This window comes from Phoenix dactylifera, chromosome 8, assembly GCF_051530095.1.
Source record: "Phoenix dactylifera cultivar Ajwa chromosome 8, Ajwa_hap1_PhDact_Kaust_v1.1, whole genome shotgun sequence".
Classification (NCBI taxonomy): domain Eukaryota; kingdom Viridiplantae; phylum Streptophyta; class Magnoliopsida; order Arecales; family Arecaceae; genus Phoenix; species Phoenix dactylifera.
The window spans coordinates 30440358-30467890 of record NC_143197.1 but is presented as its reverse complement, the minus strand read 5'-3'; the positions used below and the strand labels follow the sequence as shown (position 1 = coordinate 30467890).

Below are 27533 nucleotides of genomic sequence, written 5' to 3'. Positions count from 1 at the left end.
ATATTTTTTAATAAATAAAAAAATTTTAATAACCAAATTTCTCTGAGCAGAGAACTTTAGAGATGGCCATGTACATTAATCTAGTGATATCATACGTTATATATTAATTAATAAATTTTAATGATGATCAAGTCTATTAATTTTATTATTTATAGAAACTTTGTGCAAGCTGAAATTTTATTGCCCGTTTCCCTCCCATCCCTTCTTCATTTTTGGGAAGGAGGTAATCGCACCTCCCTCCTCTCCTTCTTTCTCCTCTTGGGGCTCGCATCAGCCCAAACAGGCAATGGAGGTCTTCTTTACCGTTAAGACTATCGCGATCACAACTAAATTGTTACCATTTATTCTTCTTCTGGGATTGCGGAGCCTCGATTGCTCCTCCATCGCCTACGGCGCCTCCGAGGAGCTCGGCCGCTTCCGGATTCGCCCCGATGGCCAGACTCTCTACCTCAATCCCCACGCTTGGAACAATGGTGATCCCAGTGCCCCCTGCTTTACCAGTTCTTGAGCTGATTTGGTTTCAGTTGGTTCTCAATTTTTGTTTGTTACGGTGCTTCTAGTGGCCAATATGCGCTTCTTGGAGTCGCCGGCCGGCGTTGGTTTCTCCTATTCGAATAATGCGAATTATTCTCTCTGCCATTGTAGTGTTTGTTAGAAGAAAAAAGAATGTTTGTTACCGTCGTTTCTTCTTCTAGCTATGGATGCATATGCTTTCTTGTGAATTGGTTTGAGAGGTTTCCGCAAAACAAGTATCGGGAATTCTATATTGCCGGAGAGAGCTACGCAGGTGTTATTTTACTGATCAATTGTTTTTTATTTTTTTTATCCACTTTTGTTTCTTGAACGTTGAATTGATCTATATTTGTATCATTCTTTCGATTTCTTATCAATCATCAACTGCATCTCAGGGCATTGTGTTCCTTAACTGTCCCACATCATCTTTCGGAAGAACAAGGACGCTCAGAATCCAATCATTAATATCTAGGGTTTCATGGTAAATAAGAAGTTTCTGGTGGCTGCTTCCTTTTTATTTCTAGTGCTTTGGTGCAATTGGACTTCAACATTTTCCTTTATAAATTGTTTCATTAGGTGGGGAATGCTGTTGCTGATGATTACCATGATTATATGGGCAAATTTGGGTCCTGTTGGACCCATGGCCTGATCTCAGACGCCACATATCATAATCTTAGGGCTACTTGCGACCTCCAATTGTCTCAGCACCCTTTTGCTGTGTGTGTGAAGAATCTCAATGCTGCTAAGGCAGAACAAGGCAACATTGATCCATACAGCATATACACGCGCCCCTGCAATGACACCTGTGCACTCAAACACAACTTGAAAGGCCGCTATGTAAGACCTCTGCACACCTCCAGCTTGCTTTTCCTGAAAACTTTTCTAGCTTTTGTCTATGAAGGAAAATGGAGTATCTTGCAATTTTCATCTTCCTTTTCTTCACAACAATTAAAACAAATAAATGCACTTTGGAGCATTACAATGTGATTTTAAACTGGTGAAGATTGATAGATCTGCATAGCAGTCCAATTTTGATGTACTGAAACTAAGCAATGCCGACTCTGCTACTATAGTTCTCTTGATTTATCTATGCTCTTCTCCCATATGGATTAGTGAGTGTATATTTTGGCCAACTCAGATGTTTCATGGTATTGACTCCGAGAGTTTTTGCTATACAATTTAAATTTAGCGCAAATTGTTAAGATGGTCCTACATTTTCAACATCTGATACATTTGGTTCTACATCTTATTTCTAATTTGGATGTCCAGAGCATATGATCCCTGCACCGATAGGTATGCCAAGGTATACTACAATCGCCCGGAAGTGCAGAGGGCACTCCATGCTAATGTTACTGAAATTCATTATGCCTGGGAAACATGCAGGTTTGTTTTCTTATTGTAGAGAACATGATTTTTTGTGTTTTTAACATTGGTGGAATTTCAGGTAAGTCTTCTTTTTTAAACTAATATCAGAAAGTTTGTTCTAATGTGCCCTATGACAGAGATCTTGTTGGAAACTACTGGGCAGATTCCCCAAGATCCATGCTTCCTATTTATCAAGAGCTAATTGCAGCTGGTTTAAGAGTATGAGTGTTGAAGTATGCACTCTCAATAAAATTATTTCATGTTATATAAATCTGATTTTAAGAATGAACTCTCCAAATCATCTGACTGGCTGTGTAACAATTGGAGCACGTATTATATCCTCACTTTTCACTACAATGCATAATTTTTCAGTAAGGCTTACATTAAAGGATGTCTGCTAGAATTGACTATTATTTCCAGCTTATATGGGTCGTCACTAGAATAAAGCTTGCTTACCAAAAATCAAACAATGGAAGAAAGCTAAGGACGGAGGGAGCAATTCGTTACTATCTCTTTATATGGTTTAACTCCAGAAAAAAAAAAAAAAATACAACACATGCATTTCATTTGCAAAGAGAGACATATAACTTTTTTGTGCATGTGGGTCATGCTTTTATTGTTTACTGCTCGCTACTTAAATGAATATTGTATTTCAGATCTATTTATGCTGCCTAATGTTCAAAACTTATTGTATCAGGATGAAGTCTAGATAATAGAATTTTAATGTTTTGCCTGGCAATAAGAAAACTTGCTTATATCTTTTGCCTCACATTATGCAGCATATCAGCATCTAGGATGTGGGAATTTCTGTGCTTTAATTGTTTTTCTATTTCTTTTATTGTTTACCAATCATGATTTCAGACTTTGTCTGTGTCATTATATATATTAAACCATTGGTCTTCTGTATGGTCCGAAGCTTAAGTACAAAACTTCACAATATCAAATAAAGTTTTAAAATAAGTGGATTTCTAGGATTCTGATCCATACGATGGTAGAGAGATGGGGAAGGTGTAGTTTTTGGTTTGCATAGTAAAGACCTTGACAGCTGCATAAATCACTACAATTTGTTTTTCAATTGGAAGTGGTGAATATTGTGGTTGTTTGGGCACTTCTCCAACTTTTTAAGTTGTGTGGAAGTCCATGATTTTCATTTTGCTACTTTAGCATTTACCTACTTGTTATCATATTTGACTTAGGCTAGCTTTCTACGAAGACTTCTGTCAACCTCAAAATGGGTATATGGCAGCCTGATACTTGCTTTCCAGAAAATCTAAAAAATAAAACAAATCAAAAGGAAAAGATCACATAACTAATATATCCATCAAGCTCCAGTCCGAAAATAAAGGAAAATGAAAAATTGTATTTGAAATAGGAAAATATATTTGACAAACTTTGCTTTGAGTACTTCCTCACCCAAAGCCTATCAAAATGAAAATAGAGAATTGAAGTGTTCAAGACATTTTGTAATTGCATCAGGAAAAAACTTCAAACTGTACTCTCAAATGTGCTTATCCAAAGACAGACAACAGACACACACACACACACAGAGAGAGAGAAAATAACCCGAACAGAAGTGCTACATTTTATGTTACTCTAGCTAGATATGAACATGAATGATGGTAATGTTAGATGTCTTGTAAGATAATAGTAAGTTTTAAGTTTATCTTGTTAGTTCTTCTAGATATCAAGTGATCTAGGCTCACCTAGAAAAGTAAGACAAGACCTACTGTTTCCAGTAATCTCTTTGCATTGTCCAGAATTTGGAGTTAGAAGTTGAAAATAAAGAGAACGAATATCATAAGAGCATAAATTCTTTGCTTGAGCTATTGGTATTAGTAATAAATCCACAGCTGCTAGTCACTAGATGACGAATGATGGATTAAATTGTATGTTTCTTGGTGATGGATGAAGATAATTTCACAGATCTGTGGATTGTGCGAACTATTTCGAATGCGTCAATTGCACTGACTTCTCATGCTGCTTCTAACTACTTGTCTTTCAACTGCACCCTTTGACAGTGGAGACACAGATGCGGTAGTCCCTGTGACTGCAACCAGATATTCGATAGATCATTTCAAGCTCTCAGCCCTCATCGGCTGGTATCCATGGTATGACCATGGAAAGGTCAGTTCGAAAAAGCCCTCTTCAGAATGGCCCTTAAGCCAATAATTAAACTGCAGATTCCATTTCATGGTCTAATTGCTTTCTTTGTTTTTTTTCTTTTCAATCCTTTGTCTTTTTCATGTGATAGGTCGGTGGATGGAGTCAAGTATTTAAAGGTCTTACTTTACTGACCATCACTGGAGCAGGACATGAGGTTCCACTTCCATCGCCCTGAACAAGATCTGATACTATTCAGACATTTCTTACAGAATAAGCCCATGCCCAGCAGCTATCCTCTTTGAATAAGATAGTACGAGTGGCAAGAAAAGAGGTAAGCTTTTAGAGAGAGGAGAAAATGATTTATTTTTCTTTTCAGTAAAATACTGGTGACATTAATTAAATAAGAAACAAGAGAGCAACAAGACAAAGCTATTGGTGTTGAGTAGGCAAGGATGGTTGAAGAAAGAGTAAAATAAACAATAGATTTAGGTGACCTACTTGACTTTGTGCTTGGAATGTCAAATAAAGAGCAAAAAATTCTTGGTTCTTATGCGGTAGAGAGGCAAAGATTCAAAATACCTTGCTTGATGGTCGATGAGTTAGAGGTATGTCGTCTTGGTAATGATAAGAAAATATTTTCAGGAGCAACAATGGTATTGACAAGTGCTGATCAGACTAGGGAGCTTCTAGGGTCGATTTTTTCCTTCTCCAAGAGTCTAAAGCCCTTAAGTGTGTTATTTGTAAGTGATTACAGTCGGCTTAACCGTCATGGTCACGACATGTTGTTGATATTGATTGAGTTGGAGGGAGTCAGAGACTACCACGGAATCCATCCATAAACCGTCACCCCGGTGACCTTCGTCACCAAAGCGTCACGACAGTTTCCAAAGGCTCCCCGTCATCTCATCTCCAGTGGGGGGCCCAAGAAGTCGGAGTCTCAGTTTAGTTGTCCAGGTGGATCGTTCGCTCTTCCAGGCCAAAAAAGAGTAAGCAAAAAACGGTAATCAAGAGTCGGTTAGTGCACTAATCATCACCTATTGGTACTAGAACAAGAAAGTTTTGCTCAAATCTCGAATAAATTCAAGGACATATTCGAAGAAATTCTGATCGTCGGTCGGAATGGTTTGTGGATTCCTGCTGACCATCGATGAACTGATCGAATTAACCAACCAAAATTGGCCTCAGTCATTATGTATTGAACAGAGGAAAAAGCTTCTGTAACGGTTGGACGATAGTCAAAAGTCATAGCAAAACCTGTAGCTACTTGTACTAAAAATCCAAACAGTATGAGAGCCTTTCAGCTCGTACTGCTCACACTCCTAGATCTTCACGGCGGCACCTCTTCGTGTATTGATTTGTAATGTGCCTACCATGTTCGCCAACCCTTATTGTGCCTTGCCTGGCTTGAACTCCCGAACTACGGGAATCAATATTGAATGAATGAAATTCCATTGTACCGCCTCCCCTACCAATTCACGAAATGGATTGCACCTCCCGTTGTGTCCAGAGAAAAAGGTAGAACCATAAATACTATCTGAAATAGTGGAGGGTGCTTGGTAATATTCCATTCCTTGAAAGCCAGTGGATACTAGCGTTCCAAAAGTTTGCTCCTTTTTTCCCAATTTGCGGGTGCTTAAGCTTTAGTTTATGATACTAAGGGAGGTTGGGTATTATGGTGTAGAAGAAAAATCTAGAGAATAAAAGTTTGGAGAACTGTGTTGGGCCAAAGGGAGTGCAACTTCAGTTGAACAGTATTTCTGAGTATGTTGTTAGAATTGGCACACAATAGATTCTCTAACCTATCAATTTAATTACCTTGACTCTATCTTATATTGGAACGGACAGATTGATGAGAATTCCACCAATACTATGCAGATGAAGCAGGGTTGTGCCTTTGGTATGTCCTGTAAAACATCAGGTATGATTTAAAAGGAAATTTTATATTCTAAGATCTGTTGCTTAGTATTAGGCAGCGAGAAGGGGCCCTGAGAACTAGGACCCAAATAATTAGAGGGTTCAAATTAGAGATTAAAGGATTTAAAAAGAATGGGGGACCAAAATCAATGGAGACTTGAACGTTGTGTGATCTTCGTTATTGAAGTATAGTTTGCTTGCTCTCCTGCTTTTATTTTGTTTTCCATGGTAAAACACGACATGGCATGTTGCTGGATTTTGTTTGTCTGCTGTTAAACCGATATATTCTTCGGACCTTTTCCTGTTGGCATCCTTTCTACTGTATGATGCGTGCATTCCCATGGCATAATTATAATAGAGCTTCAAATACGCTTAGTATGTTTTCCTTTCCTTCATCTAATAGGAACTCAGCGAGTCTGATGAAGGTCAGTCATGCTTGGGCTCTTTCTTGTCAATAACATTTTCTTGGTGAATAGTTTGTTAACTTGTCACAAGTTTGAAAAACAAGTATGAATAAGTGCAGATCTTGAATAAAATAATGGAGAGGGAGGGGCTAAAAAACAGACTAGTTTGACAGAAGATGATCAAAGCCTTCTTTGGGGATTTGATCATCTGGCACTCAAAATATTTGATAGTATTGAAATGGAGAAGCAGATGGTCCTTGCTAAAATTTTCATTAGTCCCAATTTGAGCCTATAAACAGCAAGGTAACTCAAATCTGTTTCACTGAAAAGGCTAAGGATCAGGTTCTTTGGATCCACTTCATTCAATTTCAACTCTCAAAGTCCTTTTTTTTTTCTCTCCCTTCTGATAATTACACCTTTCTGCCATGCAGCTGATTTGCCTAAAATTGCTTTTTAACCATGTTAACCTTGGCAGTCAATTCTGTAAGCAAATCTTCTTATCCAAAAGACATTTGCCAACATGCCGTTTCTTCTCCAATTAACATGTTCCTGACTTGAAATTATGTCGAGACCTAAGATCTTCTCTTTTCACTTGATTATTCTCCAATTAACATGTTCTTGACCTGGAATTATGTTGAGGCCTCAGATATTCTCTTGCTCAGTTTTTTTCTATCACTTTCGCTCTTGCATTATCATGCCCCGAACCCAGAGCAAAATAGATCCTGCATATATGTATAGGGCTACAGATCATATCAAAGTAATAATAATTTCTGAAAAATTATTCAATTAAGAACTTATCCAAATGATTCTTACAATAATTCCAAAGTGACATAAGTTAATATATGCTAACTACTAACATAAATCAAATAAAATGTTCTAACTAAACCGACTAAAACTCCAATAACCAAAAGTATTTTTAAAAGAACCAGCTCCAAGTCCTGAACAATTATGCATCTAGAAATGAAAAACAGAAAAAAATATAATAATAAGCTACACTAGCCTAGTAAGCAACATAATATCCCAAAGTGGTGTCAAAGCATGCCAAAAAATTAGTTAAAAACACAAGATATTGACTAGAAAATAAATCATTTCTCGAATAATGCATATTTTCTTTTGAAGTATACTATTGTTTTTATAAAGAAATACCAGAAACCAGATATTAGGCTATGGCCACGTAATCCAATAGTATGTGTCAATGCACAAAGTACCAAATACCACTATTATTATCCACCGGCGGTACAGTATCCAAATATCACCATTATAATCACCGGTGGTGTGGTGTCGAAACTAGTTTCTCACAGATTACAAGTTGACAGGGTTAACGAATAATCTCCATTGGTGGGGTCAAATCATAACCATGCAGAAAATGAATATATATACAATTTTTTTTTTGCTCAGTCATATTTTTTAGATTTCAAAATCTAACATAACATATTTTAAAATAATTACTATCATAACATCAACATGCTTGACCCGTTTAACTAAGTATAAAACATATATCATATTCAAATTTAATAACCTAATTATTATTTTACCAAAAATTCAAAAAACACTCATTGAAGCATTAGGTTACTTACCTCTTCTCACTTCAAAAATCCTACTTCAGTTTGACGGGTCAAGTGCACTTATTTTAATATGATTTCATTATCATTCTATAAGTCAATTGAAGTCAAAATTAAACACTATTAGAGAACGGCCTCATGCCTCTAAATCAGGTCGATCAGGTGACAGTGCCCGACTGCCCAGGTCGGTCCGAGCAAAGAGAATTTAATTAGTCAGGTAAAGATTAAAAATGACCGAATTTCAAAAGATTTAGCTGGGAATTTAGTAATGGGCCGGTCTACTGCCTAGATACCGGGGCAGTTCAAGATCTCCAAATTGGGTCAATTTGGATCCGACCAATAAGAAAAATAAGGCTTACACTAGGATTCTTGAGCCTGTGAAGAGAGAGAAAGATGGCGAGGAGAGAGCCTTAGTTTAGGGTCGGACAGGGGTCTGGGTTTGGTCCGTCATAGAGTCATAAATCATCACAACATTTGGCCCATAGGCAAGGGAGAGATTAGCAACGAGGGAGGAACAATGAAAGCCATATATGTATAGGGATTAATAAATAAATACAAAAAATTAAGTATGGGAAGAAATAAGAACTAAGAAGAGGAAGAAGTCGGGAAGGAAGAGAGGAAAGAGGAGAGGGAAGAGATCGGGGAAGGGTTGCGGCGGCCAAAATTGGGTGGTCGACGGCCAACCGTCAACAGCAAGGGCGAGGAGGGAAAAACTAAGAACATCTTTGGTACCGGCGAGTGGCGGAGATGGACGATCTTGGCTGCGGATTGCTCAACCGGTGGCGACTAGTGGCGGCGGTGCTTGAAACAGGGAGGAGTCTCGGAACAAAGAAAACAGAGCACTTGAACAAAAAAGGAAGAAAAGGGAGCTTTAGGCGGTGGTGCTTGGTTGGGGTGGCATGCCGGTCACCGGAGAAGGAGAAGAAGGAGGGAGGAGAGGGAGGAAAAGGCTCGGCGAAGCTCGAAGGTGGAGGATAATCGCCGAGAGGTGAGAGAATTTATAGGGGACACCTCCAAAGGGATAAGGTGAGGGGCCATTGCTCCGCCACGATTCTTGCGGCGGATGGGCTCGATCGAACAGCTGGCGGCCGTTCAAACTCCCCACGGAGTCGAGGTTCATCCATGGACTTATCTCTTCGAGGAAGGAGCAAAGAATCGCTATTGTGATCCTCTATTCTGGTTCTTCCTTTAGCATTGTACCGAAGTCGGTTGGGCCCGTCGACTTCAATCCAATATTGCCCATTCTAGGCCTAATCTCACATGCATGCCATCGGAGCTTTCGAAAGTCCAACGTATCATAAATTGTCTATTTGTTGGAGGAATGGGATCCCCCAGGCCTCTAGCTTTATTAGTTCTATCATCAGAAATTGCTGGTTTATGTTCCTAGAATTTATTGTGTGTAATTCACGTGGTGTGGTTTAAGGCAGTTCAAGTTTCATAGGAGGAGGCACGGGCTGGCTTCGCTGGGGGCGATGAGTGCCCCTTGTCCTCTGTTAGCCCACGGGCGTCCGCATTCAATTCGAGGAAGGTGCGATTGCACAGTCAAAGTTTCATAGCAGGAGCAAACTGACCGCGCAAAAGCATCGCACCTTCCTCAAATTGAACGTGTTTCTTGCTGCTCTTTGTTTGGTTTGCTGAATGACCAAGTTTAAGAAGTCAATAACGCCTTGGATTATACTTTTCGTTTGAAGTGGAGTATACACCGCAGCTAGCTCGCCTTCTCTCCTTTTCAGGTTCCAGGGGATGTTCAATGTAACAGGTGGCTTCCTATGGCATTTTACTATTAAGACATTAAGACCTTTTTTCTTTAGTTTTTTTTTTTTTTTTTTTTTTGGGTGAGCCAACTTTTTCTTGGACTCTGGTATGGACTCGAGCTATGGTTCTTTTCATTGCTTATGATGGCTCTTTTTTTCACCAAAAGTTAGACGAGTAATTGATTGGTGTTTGGATATCCCTACGCACAAAATAAAGATGGATTCCTCTATTTGTTTCTCACAGAAAAGAGGATTAAAAAATTTGATGCATAGCTTCCGTATTGCTCCTGGAACCTGCACAGTGTCAGCCAAGCAAGGGGAGAAGCATCGTGCACGGCAGCTAACCTTTATTTTTCTCGGTAAACATCAGCTAACTTGTCTCCTCTCCGTTTCTAGCTAACCTTTTACTATAAGATTTCTGTAATTCTTAGTTTATATGTGATGCAGCAATTTGTTTCACATCTCGAATGCAAAGATTTACGGAGATACTCAATTTCCTCTTAACACTTTACCACGTCCTTGCGAATTTTATACTTGGAATAAATTATCATTGCTGTGGTCATGAGTGTTGTGGGGACTAGCCAAGTTCGTAGTCATGGCTTAATAATCTAATCCTAATTGTAAGTGCTCCTGGGCCATTTCTCATGCTTTCATTATTATTGGCCACCGGTTAATACATACAATGGTATAATTTTGAGAAAATTTTATACATAAAATTATAAACCACCACAAAAAAGTAATAACTACATTCAAACTTAGCAAAAAAATTCTATGGTCACGAGCTACTTTTCCTTTTCCCCATATTGCCAGAAACGTGGGACAATCTCCTACCTAATGTTGGAGAAAAATGTGTCATATAAATAGATTTTGGTAGTTTTTGTTCCGAGCCGAACTCTTGGTGTCTAATGAAAACCGATGCATTGGCAGATGGATAAATTGCCTATTGTCATATAATTATCATGTTACATTTTTATCGCAATGTATAGGAATAAGATTCAAGAAGGCGGTTGTAGCGCTCAGGATCGGTCAAAATATTGTATAATGTCTGAGCAATTATGCTGCTGCTTAGGTTAGATGTTATAGCTCCTATTCAAAAAAACCAATAATTAATTTTAATGTAATAGATAAATAGTAAAAGATTTAGAAACAGCTTAACGAAAATTCAAAGAAATATAAAAAGAGTCCCATAAATGTCAGGTTTAGAATTTATGTACTTGGACATAAGCTGTGTAATTGGACATATTTAAAAAATTTATTAGGACTTAAAGGTAATTCCAAGGTTTGATATGGATTTAATTAAGTTGGGCGTGCGGAAACTTTTATGTGGGTCTTTAATTACTCATCGTCCATCAAATTCATCTCGCCGGTGTCACCATGGTGACATCCACCAAGGTGGGACCCACCCCCTGATGTACCTGTACGCCCTTCTTCGCAGGTGACGGGTTAAAGAAGGGCCAGCTGGAGGCCCACGGTATGGATAGAACCGGCGGAACACTGGACCGCGGCCAAGCCTGCCTGCCACGTGGCTCCGCGTGCCCCATAATTGGTGGGCCCCTGTGCCCACGAACAGAAATAAAACCTTATTCCTTTATTTTAGATTTATTTTCTCCTTATTTTTAAACCAATCCTGACCTCGGCTCGCCTCCACTATAAATACCAGGGGAGGAAGGGTCGTGGATGGTGGCCGGGTGGAAGGGTGGTATTTTTTTTTAGTATTAAAGGGCGGTTCCTTGTCTCCGTAGTTCTCCTGTGGTTTCTCCTCCTTGTCTGGCTTCCGCTTTCTTCGGTGGCGTGACCGTCGAAATCCCCAAATCTCGCCCCTCCAGCAAACCCTAGGCAAAGCGTCGGATTAAGGGGGATTGCCTCTCGGATTCGTTCCCTTGGGAGAAAGGAACTCGGAATCGCGATCTTGATCGGTGGATACGATCGGAAGGTATGACGCAGCCTTCCGTCTTGATCCGCCCGTGGAATTTTCCTTCAATCCACAAATTTTTGTTGTTTGTTAGGGAATTTCGTTCTTTTGATGTCTAGATCGTTGCTATTATGCTTTCTTTCTAATGTATAATAATCTGTTTTGAGTTTTTAATTGAAAATGTATTTTTGTTTGGATTTCTTGGTTCTTTTCTCCAGTAATCTTGATTATATCTTGCTAATCTTTTTTTCCTCTTTTCTTTATTTGTCTGTGTTAGATATTCGTCAGATCGGACTGTATATTACGAAACTATGTTTTGTTGGATATTTTCTGTGTTTGTGTGGTGATTTTTCTTTATTCTGAACTTGGATGATGATATTGTGAAGTAATTATGCCTGAGATTCGTAGCAGGGATGGTGTCATTCTTTTTCTGTACAAGAAAAAGGGGATGATTTTTAGTCTTTTCATGGTTTGTGCAGTTCTGTTTATGTTCCCTTCTTTGGCAGGAAAAACCCAAGTATTTAGGCTGGGCAGTTATCTGCTTTTCTATGCGAAATCGGTTTGCGTTTCTAAACAACTGATAAGATTCCGGACCCTTCAATGCTGTTTATCTCAGGCTTCTGCATTTAAGTTTTGCTGTTAGTAGCTCCAAGATTTTCCAGATTAGGTGTTCTTCAGGGGTTCCAGAGGCATTAAATGCTCTCTAGTTCTGTTTGGGTTGCAGATTCTATTTAAGGGATTATATTTTCGGGCCTTTTAATGTCAGAATAGCACTTTGTATACTGTTTGCTTCTTATTTCTGCAGTAAACTTTTGACGGTATTTCTTCCAAGATTTTCCTGGTTAGGTATTATGTTATGTGATGACATTCTGATGGTTGTTGGACTAGAAAAGTTTTGAAATTGCCAGTACTCTTTTTTAAAAACAACTGATGCTTGTTGCTATAGGGATCCTTAATGGCTAGTTCAGGAGGCAGCATAAAATTTCATGCTGTTTGATCACATATCATATAGTATCTTATCTAACATCAACTTTGCAATCCCTTATTCCATCTATGAATTCTTCTCCCTTAAGGTGAACTTCCCCAGCAAAGACTATCACATCAATTGGTATTCACCCTCAGTATGATTAATAGTGAGATTTATCCACACTATGTGAAGTTGGCTGAGCTTTATAACTTAGTGAACATGATTCAAGCACTATCTTTATCCATGCATGTTGTTCACTACCTACATGTATTTCTTTGATGCTAATTTTATGATTCTTTAAAATTAATAGGAGAGTGACTCTGGTTGATTGATCTTGTTTTCTTCAAATTGCAATCTCAAGCACTGGTTTCTACATTTTTAAAAAGTTCCTGCTCTATGAAGATTTATGTATCCTGAGGAGCAGTTTCATTTTTGTCAATTTTGTTAATAAAATCTTTAGTTTCTATTAGTTACTTTATAAGTCTGAAGTTCTTCAATTTTCCATACACAAGACTTTGGTGTCATTGAACTTTCAGAGAAGCATGATGCTGTAAGTTGTTGAACTGGAATTAGAAACTTTAAGTCTCTAAATGGTATGGTAAATTTGGATTTTTTAACTCCCTATTGTTGTTGCTGCTGTTGAATTTTACATTAGCTCTTAATTCCAGTTAGTAGTTGCTTGAATTTTGTTGAGATGGAACATAGTCAAAGCAAAGATACAGGATGGGGTAGGCATGATTTGCCTTGATTAGACAAGTGATGTAGAAATGGATGAACGAAGCCATATTTGTGCATCATTAATGGTTATATAGTTACCCTAATGGGCAAATTTTTAAGTACAGCCAAGCACTTTAAATTTAGGTTTATGAACTGAAAGCTTGCTGACTTGGAGACAGACATACTCTGCAAAAAAGGAAAAAACAAAGCAAAAGACACCTAATCTGTAGAAAAGTTTCGAGTTGCAATTGATTTTTTTTCTTCTGAAATTTCTTATATGAAGACATAATCACTGCAGCAATTGGGAGGTATCAATGATATTTATATGGAATTTTGTATTTATTTATGTGTTTAGATATGAAGTGCATATAATTGCCTAGAATTATTTTAAATTTCTTGATTTTTTAAAAATAACATAGCATGTTTATTCTATTTTCTCATTTCTATATATTTTACTATCAGCATATAATTTGTGATCCGAGGTGTTTGGAGAAAATGGTAAAAGTTGTTGCTTGGGTCTCACAAAAATTGCAATTTTATTGCAATAATTGCTATGGCTGAGAAAGTTCCTTAATAGTTATATGGTATGATCACCAATGATGATTTTAGTAGACTTAAATTTACCCTGCTAGAGATAACATTTAATGATTACTAGTAGTATTTAGGGTAAATGAAATGTTAATAAGTCAAAAGATGCTTTAGTTCTAAGCTTTTTTAGATTACTTTACATACAATAAATTGAGATGGCACTAGTACCATCCTATTATAGTGTTGGTATGCTTGGCATAGGGGCTGGTTTGGCATAGTGAGTGTCAGTATGCCCTCTGTACTGTATGCCGGTTCGATACTGTTATGGTATGATATAGTTGGATGCACTAATACAGACCCATACAGCAAATCTTGCAATAAATAATGAGCTACTTAAGTAGGACAATCTGGCTAAATCAATCTACTGTGACGCAGGATGGACAATTTTGATTCGAATCAATTCACGTGTTAACTTGAGCATCTTTAGGCCGAGCACTTCTCGAACATGCTGATTTATGGATACTCAGACTTTGGGGTTTATTATGCTTACTCAACTTGAAGATATGCCAAATGTTGAATCTGTCCTTCCACCACATGTGGAAAGATAAATGACTCTCTCAATAGTGCCTATAATTGTAATCAGTCCGCTAGGGAATATGAGAACATGACAAACCGATTGTTGTGCATCAGAACACTTGAGAGGTGACGGGTATGCTCAAGTGCAAAACCTAGGAGAAGGGGTTGTCTTCTCCCAACCTCTCACATAGTTTTTGGCTTCTTTACACTATTACTTAAATGCAAATTTCCCCTCAAACGATGATGTATTATATTATTTTGTATTATATAATTTGTTTCTAAAATTGGAATTCTTTATGATCACTGTACATTATTCTATTAACAAGTTTAGGAGCCATGAAATTTAAGTTTTCTGATCATCTAGTATGTCGTCGTCATCATCATCATATTATTATTATTATTATTGTTATTGTTATCATCATCGTCATCATTATTAGGAGTGGATATTTATTCTTCGCGTTGGAGATATTTGTGATGCCTATTGGTAGGTAAAAAAGAAAATAGTGCAAGAGATTAGAACCTAGTGTAGATTACTCTAGGCTACTTTGTGTCTTCTAATATTTTCAATGGATTTACTTTTTATATCTAAAGTTTCTGCATTTATCACTTGGTTAAGTGAAAATAATCTCTATGGCTAAGGTTGGTCGGTGTTTGGGCATCCTTCCATTCTAAATGAAGTCTTGCTGTATCTCTTCTTCAAAGATATTGATTGTTGGTGAAGGATTTTTAAGATCCAGATTGTTGCTTGGTCAGTCATCATAGGGGGTAATATTTTCACATGCCAACTTAAGGTTAAGAATCAAAGGCTGCACATGCTGAATAGGAGTGATTTTTGTGAAGGAGGAGACTGTCACGGTCACTTTTGAGTAGAGAACTTGTAAGTGAAGTTCACTGATTTTTTGATGGATGTGATCATTTATTTTTTTAAAATACAAGAAGACCCTTCTAAGATCCAAATCTTTGTTTGGCCAGTTTGCAGAGTGGAGTTCCTTCAATGTGGAAAGAAAAAGTGTTAGTGATGCAGGCTCTTAGTGTTTGAGCTGTGAGGGAATTTTGTAACATGCTAAAATAAATTTTCTTGATGAAGAACAAACAGTATCAAATAAAAGAGGTATCTAAGGCAAGAGAGATGGTTCAAGGGCAGAATAAAGGGAAAGGAATTTGAGACTGCAGAAAGACAATTATTAAGAGAAATCCTGCATAAAGGAACTAATTTATTTAACTTCTAAATCACTTTTTCTTGACCCTATTTTTAGATGCTAAAAAATTGCAAAGTAATGTCATTTAATCCTAAAATAACTCCCGATTATCAATACATTTTAATTTTTATAAATTTGTCTCAAATGAAAACTCCTAATTGACCTCCGTAATGGCTGCAAATAATAAAATCACTTTTTATTGAAATGAGAAATGACTAGACTTCACAAAATAATAAAATTTGTCTTTTTATTGAAAAACTCCAGGAAAAGTCATTTGAATCACTTCAGAATGTTAATTACGGTGACTCCAAATATTTTTTTTTAAAAAATACAACCTAGATTTTAAAGCAGGATGTTTAGACAAATATTCTACTTAAAATGAAACTTAAGAAATTGCCCTAAAAATTAATTTGAATTTTTCTAGAATATGACTCGAGTAACCTACTCTAGAAAACTTTAAAAAAGAGTCCTAAGGCAATAAAATAAACAAACGATTAACTTAAAATAAAGCCCAAATCATTTATAATTATTGAACCTAGATCTAATACGAGATCTATAAACATTGTTTAGATCCTTTTTGGGGTCAATTTTGCAATAGTGAGGAGGGAACTGTTATTTTTTTCGCTTATCTTTAGCGGTTTGATTGGGTAAGGAGATTAAAAGGCTTTTTTGTTTTTTTAAGGGCCAAGTTGGAAGGAGAGAATGTGGCTTTAGAAAAAAAGGGGGGAAAAGTAGAAATGGATGTTTTTTAATTTATTTGTTTAAAATATTGCACATATTTCCCTTTTACCATTTTTTCCAGTGGACATCTATCATTGTGAGGGTTGGTTCGTTATCGATAACATCATTGCTCTTTAGATTTTGTGGTTGAGTCATCGTGCACCTTGATGAATTTCCACTTGTTATAGGGTTGTTGCCATGCCTATCTTGTGAAGTTTGATTGGTTCCCCAATACCCTATGCAATAAGGTTTTATTTTAATGATTTTCTTGTTTGCAGGTACTATATAAATCAAGGACTATTTTGTGGTCTAAGTTTGCAGGAATGAGTGCTCATGTGATTTTAATCTAATATTTATTTCAAGTCTCTAAGTTAGGTCGGATGAGATGCTTCTGAAGGTCTTTAATGTCTCCTTAACAAGGAAGGATGAAATATAATATTAATTTCTTATGCATGTCTGCTGACTGAGCCACTGGTCATGCTTAGCCATCCTGACTATGACCTCCTTTGAACTGTGCTTACCAATTTGCAGATGTAATATTCTAGTCACTTGCCCGCATTGTTGTTGAATTCCACTAGCTGTGGAGCAAAGCATGTGCTAATGTCCTTTTCAGTTCTTTATTTAGGGTGACAAGAACATTGCAGTCTCTGGTTCGACATTGACTGCACTTCTATAGTCATAGTTTCATCATATCTAGAGTAGTTCAACATTTTAAAACTGGATGTACACCTGCATCTGTAGTCATTCCTAAATTGAGTAGCCATTTCTTTTCTGTTGCAATTTTTTTTATAGGAGCAGTATTCCATGATGCTTCATTTTTAGCATGCCTCACGGTCTTGGATTGCATGTCCAATTAATATTCTTATTTCTAATAATGGCGTGGTAATCCAGTGGAAGAACTTCTCATTTCAAGGCTCATCTTTCATTTTCAGTTTCTTCGTTCCTTTCATTGAGCCAACAGCTTGGACTTGGTCTTCACATATTCTGGCAGGAGGATGATGTGTGATAAAATCATAGCTGGCAAAAAATAGAAGACTAGCTTTCTTCTTGCTTCATCTCAAGCTTTTCTACCTACTTAATCTTCTCTTATTCTCTAGTGACTTGCATTCTGCAAATTTTTTTGCTTTCTCCTGGCCAGAACATCGCTTAATTTTTGTTGCACATGCCATTTCATTTGGCTTTCCATCATCATCTATATTAGCATTTTTTTTGCTTTATATTCATTTCACTTGCCTGAAACAATTGTTTTACTTTCTACAAACACATCTCCATTTCATCCAATCACACTGTTTATGCATTTGTCTGTCTTTTATTATTCTGTTTGATGTATGCAACACAAGGTTCTTGATTCCAGGAGATCTGCTAGCCATCAACTCATGGATGCCTTGTTGCAGTTGTCTTCTACTAGACTTACTTTTCACACGCTATAGTTATATTACCTTTTGCCTTTTCTTGCAGAAACTACAAAAGTACCATTTTCTATCTACTTGTACTCATGTTTGTCTTATTGAATGATGTACCATCCTCTGTGAGTTACACAATACACACCCATTTGTGCCAACCAAAGGTTCAATTGTGTATGTGTAGGAGAGGAGGGCTTAAGCTTGCCCTTGGTTTGGGCCTATCATCAGAAGAAAATTTTCACTCTCATGACAAGTATTCTTATAGGGGGCATTACTCCCATTGTCTCAAGTACATGCATATTGGCTTATGAATGTCAGATCACTTCTGGCATTACATTGAAATATGTTCTTATATTCAGTGAGAGCCATGTTTTCCCCTTTAAATCTTACCAGAAATTGCAAAAGCACGATGTCTAATTGTCGTTACTCCTTTTTTTAACTCTGTGTTACTTTGATGTTTGTTACCCTAAAGCATCTAATCCTTCTGATTGGATCACTTCAAACACTTCGAGCTTTTTGACAGAAGCTACTTAGACACATTTTGTTAATCTTGACAGACTGTCATGGTCTTTAAATATCACCCCTTGTTGACGTGATATCTTGGAATCTTGTAATCAGCTTCTTGTTATTCAATTTTCAGTGGTAGGGTTATGCTTGGAGAGAAACCACATATAAAAGTTCCATGAATCTTTTGGTAACAAAATGAAAGATGATAAATGTCATATGGGCTGAAAAAAGAAAAAGAATTATGGGCTATATTGATACATAGTATTTAAATAGTACAGATATTAAATACGAAAATAAATCTGCCATGAACTATATGTTACACTAATAATTCAGATGATATTGTGACCGTGTCAATGACCTTTGAAGCACTGAAGATAAAAAAATGGGAAATTGAGGATCTTTTTCGTTGTATTTCTGGTTGTTCGCAAGCCATCAACAAAATATTTATAGCTGTGTCCATTAATTCCTTCTAGCCAAGACTGAGCCAACTCACCTCTCCATTATCAAATATGTCTACTTCTGGACAAAACAACAACCAAGGTTTCAAACTACTTTAGGCTATCAGAAAAGTGAGGTTGTCTGAAGATTTTGTTGAAAATCCTTATTTCAGTGAAAATATTGAAAACATGTAAGTATGACTTTTCCATTAAATATATTTTCTTTTACCAAAACAGTGCCAACTCATATCTCAGGCATGTACTCCTGTGCAAAGCATTAATTAAGTGGCGAATAATTGACAATACAAACCTTAACAATCTTTTTCCCCAACCAGGCCTTAATGATCTCTGAGCTCCATTTATCTTTTTTTTCTTTCAAGTGACTTTGCTGGTGGAATATTGCAAAACTTTTTTTAAGATGGGTTTATCATATCATTCATTAATTTGTTTTTCTCCTTTTATATTACTTTTTTATTAGAATATTTATTTGGAGTCACTTATAAACAAAATATATGGTTGCTTGAAGTAACAATGTTTCTCTTAATATGGTTAAGAAGTGTCGGTTCAATGGCTCCAGATGTTCCTACACCGGGTTGTTACAGATTTCATTGCTGCTTCAGTTGATCACTTTTGGTGCTTCTCAGAGACCCTTAGATTTGTTAGTATTTTCATACATGTCACTACCTTCAAAGATTAGTTTTTGTTGACTAACATGTATATTTATAGGTGATTAATGTGTATGTTGCTTTCACGCTAACTGCTGGAAAGCCTTCATGATAGGCTATATCACAAAATTGGTCAACTTGGAAAATTGGAGACATTTAATACTTATGTGACATAATTCATGGTCACAGGTGAGGTAGTTGGTTTAACTTGGCCTTTGTATCTTCCTATCCTATAGTTAGATCATCAGATAAGTTTCTTTTCTCATCTTAGGCTGCTCTAAAATTTATGCCGTCATAGTTTACCATTTTATACTGCTTTACAATAGGTTTAATTTTTCTTGGGCATAAAAATCTTTAGCAGCTATTGGGGACCTTTTGCCGTTGCATCATCTATCAACTACCAAAAGGTTCTAGTTTAAGATTTTTCCAGCCCTAAATTCTGTCTTTTTCTCTGTTGGAAAAATCAGACGAGCAATTTGTTTCAAGAGGGCTTATATAGACAATAATCATTCATAGGTTAACCTCTATTAAAGGGTAGGTTATTTTGATGGCATTTTTTTGACAGTCTTCAACTGAATCTAAATGGTGTTGCAGGCATTTTGTTGGCCTTATTGTACCATATAGACAAGGATTTGAGATCTTGAGTTTTCCATCAAAATCATTGTGTGAGCAGCAGCAGTTTGAGGCTCTATGACGTAAGCCTCACATGTGGATGTGTAAAATAAGTTCATCATATCAGTCTTGTCTATATTGAGCCAAATATAGCAACAGACACCATGATGCTTCTTGAAACAGAGGTCATGTTTCCTTGGAGTCGTCTATTGCGATTTCCACATCAAAGCATGAATTTGCAATCATTCTGGATCCTTAGAATTAGCTTCTCTGAGTTTAGTGCAAAGTGTTTGGTGTTCATGCCACAGAGCCTTGATGACTTGATCCAGGGTTAACCTAGTAAGTTGTGGCGATGCCTGTAATGGAGATGGTGAGTTAGTCATTACCGTTTTAAGATTCCTTACATTTTATTCAAAGCTGGGATGACTGTTTTACCAAAGGCTTATTTCACAATTTTGGGCCAGACAAGTTGTCTTCTCGTCATCCTTCATGCCTTCAGACTGCTATACCTTTGCTGAAACCGAGGGTGATCTAAAGATGTGAATTCTTTTGGTGACTGAATATTCTGTGATTCCTTCTAGCATAGTATTTAGGATGAGCACTCAGATGGTGGCTGGATTTCTGAAGACTTGATCGCTTTTGCAGCGATGTGGTAGCTCTAATGCATGCCAACTATCTTTGGTTGGTTTTGCATAGAGAGCTGGTTGAGCTGGTCTCTGGAAGTTCTGCATGCGGTTTGGAGTAAATTTACTTTCATCTGATATTCTTGGCAGAGGTATCCATCTTAATGATCATTCATTGGTCCGTGAAAATGATAGAAAGAGCTGCAAGGTTTTCCATATTCTCAGATACCATGTGCTCCTGGTGTCTGAGGACCATGAATGGGTTACTGTTATGACAACTAATCTCAGTTGAGTGGTGACATCTCTTAATTATGTAAAGTTTTTTTGAGATTATTGAACAGAGCTGCAAGGTTTTCCATATTTAGTCACTTTTAGAATTTAAATGATGTCTAAGAAATAAGGATTTCTGTTGTATAATTCCATTTTGTTTTCACTCTGTAGAGTTTGTTTGCTTCTCGCTTGAATTCACTCTTCTTTCCATTGTGGCTTGTTGGTATTCAATTCCAGTTATAGAAAAGTTATTGGGTAATGTTAAAGAGGTTCTGGACAGTGTTATTAACGTATATCAATAGAAAGCATTTCCACTTTTCTCGAAGTGGTGATTTTGAATAAAAAATGCTGCAGTTTTGAAAAGGTTCTGAAAATGTTACTCAGATTATTCTTGTAGCTAGATCATTATCTTTTACAGATATAAGTCCATATTCTTGTCTATCATACTTTTGGCTCTTTACAAGACAAGACAGGTTCTGTAGGCATCTGCAAATGGATCTCTTGGAGGTACGCAACAGAAGAGGTTCTGTCTGCCAGGCTTTAGGCAATGATTCAGACTAAATCTAATTGTGTTATGAAGAATGTAATTTTGCCCGACTGCTTTTGCCTTTCTAGACTTTTTGGTATATGATCTAGTATTCTAGTGCCATAATCTGTATATGTGAATTGTTCTTTTTTTTATTCTTCTTTTGAGAGGATTGTATCTAAAAACATGCATTTCAATCCACGATCTAACAGCCACTGACATTTTTGAGTATGCCATGAATTGCTGTAGATGACATCGCAGTATGCTCAATTAAATCCCTGACTTGGCTTCCATCACTGCTTAGTGCTTAAAAAGCTTTATGATGAACAACAGCTGCTTGGAGTGATTGGGCATTTTATTTTCTATATACATGAACTGGAATATAAGATTTGACCTCTCTATCTGGCTATGAGTATTTAGATATGCTAACTTTAGTGTCAAAATATACTCTTAACAAAATAGTGGGAGTGGATGTTTTATACTAATTGTCTTGTTTGCCCGATCTTTCTGTTTTATCTGATGCTATTACTGATGTTGTGACGAGGAGAACACTTTGTTACCCGTTATACATGAAAAGCAGATTCCATACCATAGAACTATGAAGAATATGGGTTAAAGAAAGGAAGAAAGAAGATGATTTGAAAGATAATCTAAGACTTTCTCAGTTGGCATGCATGGGTTACATGCAATTTGATAAACGAAAATTTCAGTTTGAGCTATTACCAGCTTATGCTTTATTAGTTTTCCTATTCAGTTTTGTAACTTATAATCTTTCTGTTGCAAAAAATTCTGTTGGCCAGATGATGAACGGGCTTTTCTTCTTACAGCTGTCATAACCTTGCAACATAGTTTGTGGCAGGAGATGTGCAAGTACCACCTATCAGTTCTAAAATCCTTATGATCGTCTATTCTGAATTTGTTTTATTTCACTTTTAAGATCTATATTTTGTTTCCACTCCAAAATTCTTCCATGCTTTTCTTTGAGTTCCCATTGTGGCTTTCATAGCATGGAGATATAGTAGGAGATTGCTATTTATTGTTTTTAAGGTTGGCTAAAACTGGGTATACTTTCTCACCGAAGACATAAGAATCACTTATTACTAGTATAATAGCACTAAACTTTTTAGTACAGATATCAGTTTTTTCTGCTGCTGCCTCTTTGTAAAAGGCTGCTTATCCTTTTGGCACATAGTTTGGATAAGGTTATGTGGTAGGTGTCTTTTTCTTTTTTTTTTCTCCCAAAAAGAAGTTTGCCTTCTGTTTTCTTACTAGTCGCTTGTAAAAAATTATGCCATTCCATTTAATTTAAGAAAATGGTCTTTTGTCCTTAGAGCATTTCTGTATTATTGGCTTATCGAATACAGTGAGACATCTTCTATGGTAGAAAGGTGATAACAGGCATAAAGCCAATTATTAGCTTCTATTGTATCTTTTTGGTCACATTTGCTGCAGCTAACCTCTTAGGTTTTAGTTGCTGTCTTATTTTAAGGTTACTGTGTTAGAAGTAATAGTAGAGTTGGACTGGATTTGTTTTCATTATTATCTCTTGAACAAAGGCAGATGAGTTGGAGTATGGTCCTTTTTTTGTCATGTTAAAAGTTCTTTCCTTATATACTTGAATGCTTATTATGATATGACTCCCTGTAAATTTGCAATCTGAATATTGATTTGAAATCTGCATAGAAGCAAAAGGAATTTGATGGTTTTGTGCAACTTCAGCATTTTGATGTTGTTATGATTTCTTGTTATTCTCGTTTCTAAGGAATAGCTACTTAGGCTGCAAGGAGAGACTCAGATATGCTTGGCATATATGGTGAAAATTCATATCATGTACCATAATATAGTAAGATTAGATAGAAAATAGATGGAAAAAATAAATATGAAGGGCATTTGGACTTTGCTATTTCATGGTGGAGTGGACACCCTTTTTGCATATTGCTTGTTGGGAGAGCACCAGATGGGTGTAGCATACATAAGGCACTTGATTCTACCATGGGCATTCTGGTTTTACACTCCTAAATGAAGTTTGGGTAGCAACAGTTATTAGCTAAAAACCATGAGATTTTCTTCAAAACCATTGGTCGAGAATATGAGCAAGATGGTGATTAGCATAGTCATGAATTCAAGATTTAGAACACCAAGAGTTTGTAATCTTTTTTTTTAAAAAAAATAAGGTTTTAGGTGTGGGCTGGGTTGTTAGAAAATTATGAAAATATATATTTGAAAAAATAGTTTAACAAATCCCAGGAACAGTTTTATGAGCAAGTAATTTAGTAAACTTTAGAAATCAATATAATTTAAACACAAAAAAAATCATGAATTTTCTTACAAGTTGTAAAAATTCAAAAAATAAAAACTTTTTTCTCATATTACAATGATAAAATCAAGAAAAAGGTTGTCAATTAAAAAAATGATAATAGCTGACTGAGATAACTTTTGTCACTAGTGAGAAGTGAAGTTGGGCGCTCGCTAGGCATGAACCTTTTTCTATGTGAACTTTTATCTCAGTGTTTGAGTGTTTGGTGCAGGCACTGAAACAAGATCAGAAGACACTTTTGTAGCATTGTTATTATCTTTGAAAATAAAGGAAGTTGAACCTAAGCTCAAATAAAATTTGCAAATCTACTGGAAGTTAAAGTTTATTTTTGGCAGTATATTGCATGGTACTCAGCTTTACCACATGACCAAGAAATGATATGGTTCAATTAATAAACTGGGGGAGAACCTATGAAACGGTTGACCCAAATGGTGTAATTGCATGGATCGTATTATTCTCAAGCTCGTACCAAATAAAAGTTAAGGACTCAGAAAGATATATTTATATCAAATAATGTTTTGATAATCCTTGAAGGTAGCATTGAACCAGTTCTACAATTTGTTACTGGAATGTGCTTGTGGATGAAGGAATTCGCAAATGTGGTTGATAAAAAGGATTTTTGGATGTTAATTTGCTCCTTTTTATTCTTGGTGTGGCATTTAGTTATCAAAACATTGGCTGATTTAATTTTCCCTACTTATATTCTTCTTGGGAAGCTGAAAGATGAGGTTTGCCTCATTCTCCTCAGTGCTCATCTCAAATTGTACCAGGATCTGTATGAGTAAAAAAGCCATCTGGTTTTACATGATTGGAATTGGTCATCTTGTTATGTGATCTTTTTATTATTTTTTCTATTTTGATGTGTTTCAACCTTTCTACAGATGATATTTTCAAAATAATGGAAAAATATATTTGGATATGTAAATGTAAAATATAGTATCCAGATTATGTGTGCATATTGCATTTGATTTAAGATGACATAGTGAATTTATTGTTCATTCAAGATATACCTGTATGTCATCTTAATCAATCATAAATTGTCTGGCCAAAAAGAAAAGGTTTCTGTAACATGTCTTCATCCATTTTACATGGCCTTCTGTGGGTTGTTGTGCATCTGTCCTCATCACTGGCAAAAGTTGCACTACATCAGCTATCGGCTGGCAGGGATATAGCAGGCCATGCTGCAATGTTTGTTTGTCAGTGATTCTTGTTGTCTATTGTTGTGAAGAATTAATTCTTCTCTCATTCAATGAAAGAATTAGTTCTTCTAAATTGATGTTCGCAATGCATATTTATATTGATATGATTGACAACAATTTTCCATGAAATGCTGCTTCAAACATCCGGGATATCTTCTCTTATCATTTTTTTGCATGCATGGTGCAATTCAGTTGAATGTGTTGTCACAACCTTGAATACAATTGCTGAATATGGTGATCTTTGATATATATTTTTTGTAGACTCCATATGCTGTTCTGATCCAAGGCAACATCTTCTATGGGGCATAGACACTTGGTTAATCAATCTCAAATGTCTGAAATGGATCATGACCGAATCTGGAATCATCCGCACCCTGATTCTCACCTGAACTTGGGTACTTCTGTCAATTTCATGCTTCTGGATGTTATTAAAATATTTTTGGAAACTTTATTGAATGACACGTTTTGAAATTTGATTTGCAGAAAATGGTTCTTTAGTTCGTCCTTCTGAGAATGCAGCAGTCAATGGGGTGAATTCAGTGGCTTATTTTAACATGATTCCTAGATCAAATGACCCTCCATTGCCTACTTCAGAGATTCCAAATTACATGGCAGTTGGACCCTCACATGATCCCTACCTGCATACTCCATCTGCTGCCAGCTCTAGTCGGCTTCCACCAAGTTATGTTCAGCATGGGCCTCCTTTCTACAACCAACATGCAATTGGGGATGTAGGCAGCACAATTAATCCTCAAATGGACTATGGAAGAGCATCATACAAAAGAAAAATCCCAGCACTCGCAATAGTTTCTGACAGGGGGAACACCAGTGGATATTATAGTGCTGGTAGTTCTTCCAATCTTCCCATGTCGAATGAGCAATTACAGCCAAAGCCTTTATCAGGTCCTCATTGCTGGCCTTGGGAGCCCGTTAGCACAGTCCCTAGTTATGGAAGCAGCAATCTTTTGACTTTTGGAGAAGGACCCCGGAGGAATGTCAGGAGCCGACATAATCATGCCCGTCACATGGAAACCATCCCAGTTGGGGTTCATGCATCTAACAACTTGCCTCAACATTTTCAAGCAACAGTGAATACTGCTGGTTTGGGTGTGGTAGGACATTGGAGCCAAAATTCTGTCTCTATGGATCCCCCAAGAACGGTTCTCTCTTCAGGTTAGTCTAATTAGTATATTTGGTTTTGGATTTTTAAGTTGACTGCTTAATTTGTTTCCGACATGGTTCTGGAAATTGCAGAAGTTAGCTCCTTCAATCATGAGATTAGTCAGTCCCTTGCGGGAAGCAGTGTCACCGATAACAATATGGAGATCGATGGTGGGTACCACACCAATCTCATTGCAAGTAGAAGTCCGAGTACCATGCCAAGTCTCCAGGGTCCTCCAACACGAGGCGCAGGGCTGGCCCACAGTAGTTACAGTCAAAGAACTTACAGGGCCATTCCAAACTACCCATCTGTGGGTTTTGCAGCCACTTTGGAAGATGATAGGCGGCCAGGAGTGGAAACTGCGATGCCTCCTAGACATCCAAGACCACCGTCTATTATGGGGCATAATAATGAGAGGAATGGAAGGGCAAGGAATTTCTATGATAGATTCCAGTCATTCTCAGATGAGGACAATACTCGCAGTAGATGGATCTCTGAGGTGATAATGTTATTAGTTGATGAAATCAAGCTTTCTTTTGGCTATTCCAGAAATAAAAAATGCTACTTAGCATGCACCAAAGAAGACTTATCCGTCTTGATTTATTTATGCAGGGTGTAGCTATAATGGACCGGTCAAACTTCTATGATTCCAGGAATTTCTTTGATCAGCACCGTGACATGAGACTGGACATCGACAGCATGAGCTATGAGGTCGGGATTTTTTTTTTTTCCTGAAGAAAATTACCTTTTATTTTCCCTTCAATCAGATCATCTAACAATGTCAAGTTATTGGGGTTGGCACAGGAGCTGCTTGCACTGGGAGAAAGAATTGGAAATGTCAGCACAGGCTTGTCGTCAGATGCCATCTCAAGATGCTTGATGGAGACGATATACTATTCTTGCAAACAGAATCAGGATGACGAGGAAGAATTGAAGTGTGCAATTTGCCTGGTAATGTTTCTTCAACCACGTCCATGAGATTTATGTCTAATTGACTTGATTAAAAAGAAAAGCCTAATCTTCTGTTGACTAAATTACAATAACGTAACTAGGTGTTTGTTTTATGGGTCTGCATTTTGAATTGACAGGAAGAGTACCGAGATGGGGAAAGCATTGGGAGACTAAAATGTGGACATGATTTCCATGCCAGCTGCATAAAGCAATGGTTGCTGATAAAGAATGCCTGCCCGATCTGCAAAGCCTCAGCCTTGGAAGATAATATGAAGTAAAAATAAATGGTTTCTCCATAATTATGATGGTTAAGATAGATCTAGTCACTCTCCTCATTTGTACATACTCCCGCCAATGGTGGACATGACATGTTTACAGATTTGAAACAAGCATTTCTTCCGTGTTAATATGTTGCAGGCGTTTCAGATTTTGTTCTTGTTGCATGATGCTAGGGATGAGATCCGATATGCGTTGCTCAGGAACTATTTACTACGGCACTATGCGAATACACGAGTAACGTGGAAAAATTTTTGTAACGAAATCTCTAAGCATTGTTTGGGTGCCGGAGAAATAAGGAAACGAGAGAGGATGACGCTGTTACTACTGGTCAAACTTCTTGATTACTTA

The 27533-nt window shown here is 37.0% G+C and overlaps 1 protein-coding gene and 1 pseudogene across 15 annotated transcripts; both read left to right on the top strand.

Annotated features, from left to right (window-relative positions):
• The first annotated feature begins 198 nt into the window (after positions 1-198).
• Positions 199-13419, top strand: LOC103702920 (serine carboxypeptidase-like 27; annotated as a pseudogene). Its single transcript, XR_015968407.2, has 9 exons — positions 199-473; positions 561-787; positions 909-994; positions 1090-1351; positions 1770-1896; positions 2016-2111; positions 3897-4002; positions 4130-4312; positions 9860-13419. The product of XR_015968407.2 is annotated as a serine carboxypeptidase-like 27 (transcript).
• LOC103718487 (uncharacterized) lies at positions 11296-27313 on the top strand. Of its 14 annotated transcripts, none has more exons than XM_088703512.2 (10): positions 11300-11548; positions 19308-19435; positions 19841-20228; positions 20323-20768; positions 25055-25188; positions 25277-25966; positions 26048-26454; positions 26568-26666; positions 26760-26906; positions 27044-27313. In XM_088703512.2, exons 5-10 carry the CDS (start codon positions 25092-25094, stop codon positions 27182-27184), a joined length of 1581 nt encoding a protein of 526 aa, XP_088559638.2. In that variant the 5' UTR covers positions 11300-11548; positions 19308-19435; positions 19841-20228; positions 20323-20768; positions 25055-25091; the 3' UTR covers positions 27185-27313. The 14 variants fall into 14 exon arrangements, with proteins under 14 accessions (XP_088559639.2, XP_089781228.1, XP_089781226.1 ...); XM_088703511.2 differs by lacking the exon at positions 11300-11548 and adding an exon at positions 18374-19214; XM_088703509.2 differs by lacking the exon at positions 11300-11548 and adding an exon at positions 18374-19214 and having other exon boundaries at positions 20323-21334.
• The last annotated feature ends 220 nt before the right edge of the window (positions 27314-27533 follow it).